This window comes from Zea mays, chromosome 2 (assembly GCF_902167145.1).
Source record: "Zea mays cultivar B73 chromosome 2, Zm-B73-REFERENCE-NAM-5.0, whole genome shotgun sequence".
NCBI lineage: Eukaryota > Viridiplantae > Streptophyta > Magnoliopsida > Poales > Poaceae > Zea > Zea mays.
Window position 1 is genome coordinate 95,650,234 of NC_050097.1, and position 9,772 is coordinate 95,660,005.

At 43.4% G+C, this 9,772-nt stretch overlaps 1 protein-coding gene across 1 annotated transcript; it reads left to right on the forward strand.

The window, feature by feature from the left end:
• The first annotated feature begins 3,882 nt into the window (after nucleotides 1–3,882).
• LOC103646716 (70 kDa peptidyl-prolyl isomerase) lies at nucleotides 3,883–7,325 on the forward strand. The gene is made up of 11 exons (XM_008671410.2): nucleotides 3,883–4,298; nucleotides 4,581–4,667; nucleotides 4,770–5,030; nucleotides 5,125–5,199; nucleotides 5,293–5,373; nucleotides 5,610–5,804; nucleotides 5,912–6,177; nucleotides 6,269–6,394; nucleotides 6,476–6,622; nucleotides 6,698–6,825; nucleotides 6,923–7,325. Exons 1-11 carry the CDS (start codon nucleotides 4,067–4,069, stop codon nucleotides 7,089–7,091), a joined length of 1,767 nt encoding a protein of 588 aa, XP_008669632.1. The 5' UTR covers nucleotides 3,883–4,066; the 3' UTR covers nucleotides 7,092–7,325.
• Nucleotides 7,326–9,772: the final 2,447 nt, after the last annotated feature.

Genomic DNA, 9,772 nt, shown 5'->3' on the forward strand with positions numbered 1-9,772 from the left:
TTACTGCTTCCTTCCATAAGTCAGCATCAGGAGAGGAATATGCCTCACTAATGGTAGTTGGTGTGTCTTCCACAAGGTACACTATAAAGTCATTACCAAAGGATTTTGCAACCCTCTGTCTCTTGCTCTTTCGAGTGACTATAGTGTCATCCTCCTCAGGGATGTGCACGTGAAGATCCTTAGCATGATCTATAGGAATTGACAGTTCATGCTCATGGAGAATTATAGTCTCATGACTTGTATCACTAGGTGTATTCTTCAAGGGAAACTCATTCTCAAAAAATGTTGTGTCTCTTGATTCCATGATAGTATCAACATACATATCAGGCACATCAGATTTTATAATTAAGAACCTATACCCAATGCTATGAAAAGAGTACCCAAGGAATATACAATCAACAGTTTTAGGCCCAAGTTTACGCTTTTTGTTGATTGGCACATTCACTTTCGCCAAGCAACCCCAAGTGCACAAATATGAGAGATTTAATCTTCTCTTTTCCCATTCCTCAAATGGTGTGATCTCTTTGTTCTTTGTTGGAACTCTATTCAGGACATGACATGCTGTCAAAATCGCCTCACCCCACCATGCCTTGGATAATCCCGCTGTACTCAACATGGCATTCACCAAATCTGTTAGAGTGCGGGTTTTCCTTTCAGCAATCCCATTGGATTGAGGTGAGAATGGCGGTGTCCTCTCATGAATAATACCATGTTCCACGCAGAACTCATCGAACACATTAGAGAAATATTCTCCACCTCGATCGGACCTTAAACGTTTTATTTTCCTCTCAAGTTGGTTCTCAACTTCAGCTTTATAGGTCTTAAAATAATTAAACGCTTCATCTTTTGTTTTTAAGAGATACACATAACAAAATCTAGTGGAGTCATCTATAAAAGTGAAAAAGTATCTTTTACCACCTTTGGTCAAAATTCCATTCATCTCGCACAGATCTGAATGAACAAGTTCTAGAGGTGCCAAATTCCTCGCCTCAGCAGCCTTGTGAGGCTTGCGGGGTTGTTTTGATTCAACACACACATGACACTTAGATTTTTTGACCAAGTTAAATTTAGGAATTAGATTTAGATTTGCTAACCGCATAAGACAACCAAAGCTTGCATGACAAAAATGTGAATGCCATAAATCTGACTCATCAGAAAAATTAACATAATTCACCATTTTATTACACACATCATGCAGTGATAAGCGGAACAAGCCTCCACAGTCATATCCTTTACCAACAAAAATACCATGTTTCGACACAACACATTTATTAGACTCAAGAACAACTTTGTATCCATCTCGACATAGCATAGAAGCACTAACGAGATTCTTCTTGATAGAGGGCACATGCTACACGCTCTTCAATGGCACCGTTTTTCCCGAAGTAAACTTCAGAATGGCCGTAACAACACCAAGAACATGAGCACGCGACCCATTTCCCATTAACAAGGTGTCAGACCTCCCAACCTGGTAGGAGGTGAACATAGAGGCATCAGCACACACATGAATGTTTGCACCACTATCCATCCACCACTCAAGTGAATTACAAACTGAAAGAACAAATGGTAAAGAATTACCATACCCAGATGTTCCATCTTCAGTTTCAGTGGTTACAACATTAGCTGATTTCTTGTCCTGTGTGAACTTGCGATCAGGGCACTCTCTAGCCCAATGTTGATCACTGCCACAGACAAAGCATCCTCCCTTTCCCTTGTTGTTATTGTTCTTCTTTTTAAATTGTGCTGTTTGAACAGGTTTATTTGTATTCTCTTGTTTGTTCTGGTTTTTCTTCTCGTTAAACTTGCGGAAGTTTCTCTTCTGCACCACATTAGCAGTAGAGGTCTCCACACCTTTTCATTGTCCTTTGTTCTAGCCCTTTCCTCAACATCAAGAGTACCAATAAGCTCTTCCACATTGAACTCTTGTCTCTTATGTTTGAGAGAGGTAGCAAAGTCCTTCCAAGAAGGTGGCAACTTGGCGATTATACTGCCAGCCACAAACTTGTCAGACAAAGGACAAGGAAAAAGTTCGAGTTCCTTAGCTAGTGCTTGAAACTCATGAGCCTGTTCCACTACAGATCGGTTCTCAACCATCTTGTAGTCATACAGCTGCTCCATGAGATACAGCTCGCTACCAGCGTCAGTTACTCCAAACTTTCCAACAAGTGCATCCCACAGCTCTTTCCCTGTAGGAAGGATGATATAGCTTTTCTGGATTTTTTATCAAGTGCGCTAATTACTGCTCCTCAAAAGAGGTTGTCTTCAGCCTTAAACTTAGCCTCATCCTCAGGAGGTAAGTTGACATGCTTGCCCTCAGCGACATGAAAACAAGACATTGCAGTAAGCCACAATTCCATTTTAGCTTTCCATATCAAGAAGTTTTTACCGTCAAAAGGACCAGGCTTTAGCACAACAGCAAAACCTCTGACAGAAAAATGTCTAACATTAGGTTTTTGGATTGTTAGAATTATAGGCTTTTTTAATATCATTTTAATTCCATAAATTAACATTATGATGATGACATATAACAAATAATAATCATAGAAATCGTGATCTCAAATATATCCATAACAATATGGATCACGAGAACACAAAGCATATGAATCATATAAAAATAATAAGCATGTAAACATGGTATATATATTTTGATGGAACAACTGAAAATAAACAGATAGCAATATAAACAGGATGACTGTAAAATTAAAACAGACAGATATAATATATTATAATATGACAGAACAGATGAGATAAAATTATTGCTACATATGAAACAGCAGAGATGAATATATGAAACATATATAATCTGTAGAACGTAAAATAGTAAGGAAATAAACTGATCATACCCTTCCATGCGCTCTGATGATCCAGATCCTTGTCCAGCTTCCCTTGTCATGTCGCCAGGAAAAAGATGATTTGGGCAGTCGTGTAGACGCTCCCCAAAAACCTAATTGTCGATCCCCCGTGCAAGGTCTCGAACGACAAGGGCTTCGAAGGCACCTGCCCTCTCGCAGCTCTGTGCGTGCAGAGTCACGAGATGGGAATACCCTCACTTGCGGCTGGGCTGTGACTCTGAAATGGTTCTGTTCTCGTGTACCAAGTGCCAGGGATTCTCCTCTACTTAACCTCTCACAGAGGGAAGCTGGAGGAGAAGGGTCGCATGATGCACGCTAAGAGACGGGCAGCTGAAGGACTGCCTGCCACGCCACGCCGCGTCGGCCCGAGCCCGGCCCGGCCGCGGTGGCGGCGCGCGCGTGTGGCATGCCCTTGTCCGTTTCTTGACTTCTCAAGTTAGGTGGAATAATTCGCACCATATAAGTCAAGCCAAAAATCTCTTGGACTCACAATATGGTACTATTGGTATTCTTCATCATTACACATCATAAAGTTTATTAAATAAATGTGTCAAACCCATAAAAAATCCAACAGTATATAATTAATTTAGGAATTCTTATTTTATATTATAAATGTGAATATTTCTTATATATTTGGTTTGGAATTATTTGGACCTCTCGAAGCTAGTGAGATTTCGTTTTTTGAAAGGAGGGAACAGTTAACGATCTAGTTTTGGAAAAAAGAACACTATAAGGCCTTGTTCGTTTCTGCTGGATTGGTGGGTCGGAACGATTCCGGACCGGATTGCTTCTCTAATTAACCCGGAATCATTCCGGCTAATCAAAGTTTATATAAATTAGAGAAGCAATCCAGCTCGGATTCGTTCCGACCCATCAATCCGACACAAACGAACAAGGCCTAAGGGAGCTAGGAGTCTCTGGAACCAGCTACGGCCTTTGAAACTTCTCTCGCCGCACGACCCGTCCCGGACTCTCCGGAAGCATCCACCAAACACCTGCCACTCAGGTCGCACATTCCATTCCCAGAAGTCTCCAGAGCCGCATAGGCCACTATAAAATGGTGATCCCGATCGGCCTCACTCGAGTTGCGATTGCGAGCGATTCGAGTTAAAAAAGAACATACACAATCATATCACCAGGCCAGGGCACGCACAAGCGAGCTGATCTGCAGCATTATTTGGCTGATTTTTTAATCGTTGACGGTGGGCGAACATATGGCGGATGACTCGTTCGACCTCCCCAGCGCTAGCGAGGAGGATGTGATGGGAGGCCTGGATGAGGACGAGGCCATGAAGGACCTCGAGACCGGGATGGACGATGAGGACTATTTGCCACCGACGATGAAGGTTGGGGAGGAGAAGGAGATCGGGAACGAGGGGCTCAAGAAGAAGCTTGTCAAGGAGGGCGAGGGGTGGGATCGCCCCGAGTTTGGAGACGAGGTGGAAGGTACGTGTATGTGGATTTGCGCGCGAACCAGCTTGTACAGGTTGCTTGCTCTCGAGAATGGCCGGCGCAAGAACGGAGTAGGAAAATGGGATCATTAGCCGTGATAATCTAGTTCTCCTAAATCTAACGAACTTCTAAAATTTGATTATCGTCTAAAGCGCATCAATGCTGATGGTTGTCAGAACCGAATTACCCAAATGATAACAAAGAGCAATTGTTTCAACTGACATGTCTGATCAGTTTAGTTTATACGAGAGTAATCTCTGATTCTGTTCGCCGCAGTGCATTACACTGGTACCCTTTTGGACGGAACGAAGTTTGATTCGAGCCGTGACCGTGGAACCCCATTCAGATTCAAACTTGGGCAAGGTGCGTAAAAGCAGCTTCAACAAGAATGGTACTGTGAGTGATATGGTGAAATCGGTCATTAGTTCTGTGGTAATTTAATGCCACGCACGTTATTTGCTGCAGGGCAAGTGATTAAGGGATGGGACCTGGCCATCAAGACCATGAAGAAGGGTGAGAACGCAATCTTCACTATTCCGCCGGGTCTTGCCTACGGCGAGATGGGTTCACCGCCTACCATCCCGCCCAATGCCACACTCCAGTTCCATGTTGAGCTCCTTTCTTGGGCCAGCGTCAAAGACATATGCAAGGACGGTGGGATTTTTAAGAAGATCATCGTTGAAGGGGAGAAGTGGGAGAACCCCAAGGACCTTGATGAAGTTTTTGGTATATATGATATTGTTTGATATACTCTAGTGTCTTAGTGCTGATAGTTTGAGATGCGGGGTTTTGACACTTCTTGCTCAATTGATTCCTGCAGTCAAGTACGAGGTAAGGCTCGAGGATGGAACTGTTGTGTCCAAGTCTGATGGTGTTGAGTTTGCTGTCAGAGATGGTTTGTATCTTGGAACTTGGACCTTCCTCAATGTATTATTGTGATATCTATTCTAAGTTCTTCATTTTGTAACTAACAAATTGGACAATGTAGGTTATTTCTGCCCGGCACTTTCAAAGGCTGTGAAGACAATGAAGAAGGGCGAAAAGGTTCTCCTCAATGTCAAGCCACAATGTAAGTTTTAAAGAAATTGTAGAGCCTGATTGATAGCCGAATTCAAGTTTTCGGCCAATGTTTGGTTTGTTGCCAATATCTCAAGCTAAACTGTGTCCAAATATTTTTCTTTTGGTATCACAATCTCTCTAGCTTAGCAAATTTTGGAAACCGACCAAGCAGGCCCGTAACTAGGCATTTCTGTCAGTAACCCTCGTTGATGTAGTTAATATATTTACGTCCATTGTGATGATCAGATGGCTTCAGGGAAGAAGGAAAACCAGCGTCTAGAGATGAAGCTGCAGTGCCTCCAAATGCTGTGCTGCATATAGATCTTGAGCTGGTCTCTTGGAAGACTGTGATGCTTATCGGAGATCACAAGAGGATCTTGAAGAAAGTTCTTAAGGAAAGCGAAGGCTATGAGGGTCCTAATGATGGAGCAGTAGTGAAAGGTGCGTAGTACATGCTATAGAGTAATTTATACATTTCTTGACATCCTTCCTTCTGGTTATGGGCGCAGTGTTCTATAAGGCTCATACATGTTCTTGTCCTTGTGTAGTGAGATTTATTGGCAAATTGGAGGATGGTACTGTGTTTGTAAAGAAAGGGCATGATGGTGAAGAGCCTTTTGAGTTCAAGACAGATGAGGAGCAGGTTATTGAAGGGCTTGACATAACGGTAGTTAATATGAAGAAAGGAGAGGTTGCGTTGGCTAGAGTACCACCTGAACAAGCATTTGGATCTGTAGAAACAAATCAAGATCTTGCTACTGTTCCTCCTAATTCTACCGTCTTGTATGAAGTGGAGCTTGTTTCCTTTGAGAAGGTAAGGCTGAAATTGCTTTTACTTGTCTGTTTATCATGGTTGCTGCTGCTGACCATATATTAACAAGAATTTATGTCTTTTCTTTCTTCAGGAGAAAGAATCTTGGGACTTGAAGACCAATATTGAGAAGATTGAAGCAGCTGCCAAGAAGAAAGATGAAGGGAATGTGTGGTTCAAGATGGGCAAGTACGCCAAGGCCTCCAAGAGATACGAGAAGGTAAAATGGCAGCAAATGTTAATCAATATATGTTACTTTTGTGAGAAGGATAATTAATAACTACATTTTACCTTTAATTAGGCTGCAAAATACATCGAGTATGACAGCTCTTTCAATGAGGATGAGAAGAAGCAATCTAAAGCTCTGAAAGTCAGTTCCAAGCTCAACAATGCAGCCTGCAAGCTGAAAATGAAAGAATACAGAGAAGCAGAGAAACTTTGCACAAAGGTATTGTGGGCCCTTCTCCATCTTATGTGTTCGTTCTAAAGTGCATCGATACTAACTAGGAGCACCAGTATTCAGGTTCTGGAACTTGAGAGCACAAATGTTAAGGCCTTGTACAGAAGGGCGCAAGCATACATCGAGCTTGTTGACCTAGAGCTAGCAGAGTTGGATGTGAAGAAAGCACTGGAAATTGATCCTGATAACAGGTATGATTAGTGCCAAATTCTTTGATTCTTAAGTCTTGCAAGGATTATTGTTGCTTCAGCATGGTGAAATTAACTCCTGACTATTTTCGCGATCAAGGGATGTGAAGCTGGTGTACAAGACCCTGAAGGAGAGAATGAGGGAGTACAACAGACGGGATGCCATGTTCTATGGCAACATGTTCGCGAAATGGAGGAAGCTTGAACAGCTGCAGAAGGTGCCCGGGAAGCAGGAACCGCAACCTATGGCCATCGACAGTGCCGCATAAGAGATTTGCGCCCCTTTGACATGCCCCTTAGTTAGTGTGGGACCAGAGGAGAATCTCCTTAGTAAAATGTTTATCATATGTTAATGTCTGTCATCTTGCATTTTCTTTTTCCTGCTACCATATGTATTCTGCCTCATGCGTGTAATGTTTCGTCGTCTACTCATGTAATTTTATTGCGGTGTCATTGTATAATGGACCTCTGTGTGCTAATATGGGATCATTTTTTAAGGGGCACAGATCACAAGATGTCGTCACCATCGTTGATGGTGGGGTGTTTGGTTTTAGAGACTAACGTATCGCTGATGGTGGGGTGTTTGATTTTAGAGACTAAAGTAAGGGTAAACTAGTCGGTTATCCGTGCGTTGTAACGGTTCATAACAATACCCATGTAAATTATCCACTAAAAAGATTTTAAGATTTTTTTATTATTTGTCTTCGCTATTGACATAATATTTTTTATGAACGCACATAGGTAGCAAATCAGAGACCCCATCCCTCACCTCTTCTATTTTCAAGGTTTCGTAGAGCAGAATGTGAAGGAAAGAGGCGGACATATCTGTTTGTTGCCAGAGAAGAACACGACGAAGACCTGGGCATCTGTAGGCGACATATGTAGTATACCGCTAAATATATAGCGAGAGAGTCCACGCAAGTGGAGAAAAAAGCCCAGCCGGAGCATCTCCAAACTGAGAGGCAACCGCACTAACATCAATTCGAGAAGGGCAAGAGAATGCGAGTGTCTTTCTAGCCCTAGACCTACCGAAGCTCAACAATGCAGCCTGCAAGCTGAAAATGAAAGAATACAGAGCAGAGAAACTCTGCACAAAGGTATTGTGGGCCCTTCGCCATCTTATGTGTTCGTTCTAAAGTGCATATGCCGACTGCTGCCACGCTATGGGCCTTGGTTGTCTAATATCTCAGACCTGGACTCCTTATCGCCAAGATAACCTAAGTGTGGTAGGCGCCACCATGTCCTCCTCGGCAGCACGCATGGAGAAAGGCCAGGAGCATATGACCGACTGGCCCCGTACCCGCGTCAACGAGTGTCGGTTGGCTCACGGCTGCGACCATGGGCGGGGGCAGCAGGTTGGGGAGGACGAACATGGCGAAGGCCGGGAAGACGAACGGGACGTCCAACGACGGAGAAAATGATAGTGCGCGCATGATGTGAAACGTCCTTGTGGACGTGCAATAGCCACTACGTGAGTCGGTGTCAGAACTGGTGTTGGACAAATACAGGGAGTAGGTGTATGCTCTTACGCCCTCTGCCGAGAATGGGTGGCGTGGAGGTGGAGGCATGAGGGAAGAGAGAAAAGAAGTAGAATGGCGAACGCGGTGGTGGCAACTGAGGCGAGGACCATCATTATTGTGCGGAGTTATAGATGGTCAAATGAACCGTGTCTGGCGAACCGGCCTAAGGCACGACCCATTTAATAGTGTCTGGGCAACCCGACACAAGCGTCGTGCGGTGCTTGGGCCCAAGCCTCGACCCGTAGTGCTGGCCCAACCCGACACAATTATTTTTTATTTTACAAAAAATCATATATACATATATAAAATTTATATTCAATATTATAAACACTTGAGCATGATGTTCTACTGGTTAGATTGCTTCTCTCAGTGCCTTTCATCCTTCTTCCATCAGGGTGTGGGTTCAAACCCCACCTCTTACACTGCTTTTTAACATTTTACGCTGAGTTGATTTGGAAGAAATGTAGAGACTTTTTTTGTAAAAAGGTGATGCAGGACGACCATTGAAACTAATGCTTTAAGTATAGTAGAGATTTATTAAGTCTAGTTAATTTATAATTTGCAAATAGTTATTGTTGTTAGGGTCTTTATCAGTCGAAGGTCCTTATCTCATAAATTATTCGTAAGTGTGTTTTAGATTTAATCTCTACTATATTAAAGCATCAGTTTCATTAAGACATCAGTTTTAACGGTCGTCATGCGTCATCTTTTTATAAAGAACTCTTTGTATTTCTTCAAAATCAACCCGCGGTCCTAGATTATATTCCATCCTTATCCTATTTGTTCGTACAGTATCGTTCTCGCAGCTGCCGCTCTAGCAACAACCCCGTCGATGTTGCAACAACGCCCGCTTCTTCCGTTGTTGCTCCACCACCGGCGAGGAGGATTAGGATGCCCGCGTCCGGATAAGGATGCTAACTAGCTGATAAAGTTGCATCGAGTCCAGCTAACTCTAAACCTCCTCGTCACCCCTAGGGACCGGGAGCCCGTCTCCTAGCTCACTCGTCTTCCACTCCGGTGCGAGCTCCGCTCCGCTCCTCCCATCCCATGGGTGACGTGGCATCAACGGTAGATCTACCTAGCGTGCGCTTTCTCTGGTCACAGTTGTTCTCGTTGGATCTATTATTGGTAAAGACCACTCTAATTGTCATGTTTTACACAGGGGACGTCCACTCACTAGGACACAAGCTTCTCAAATAAGCAAGCCAAGCTACTCAAGACACAGAAGTTTGCGTCCGAGCTTGACCAGTCAGTTCGTTCTTTCACTCATACCCTTTGTTTCTCAATTTGGCTGTAACGAGCACATAATACTTTGGGGATATATAGCTATTGTCTGCAAGGGCTTCCTCTGATTCAACGATTTTGTGCTTGGTAGGTAGATACATCAAAGGTCAAGTTGGACGTGATGAAGCCCTGAATTGCCAAGCGGG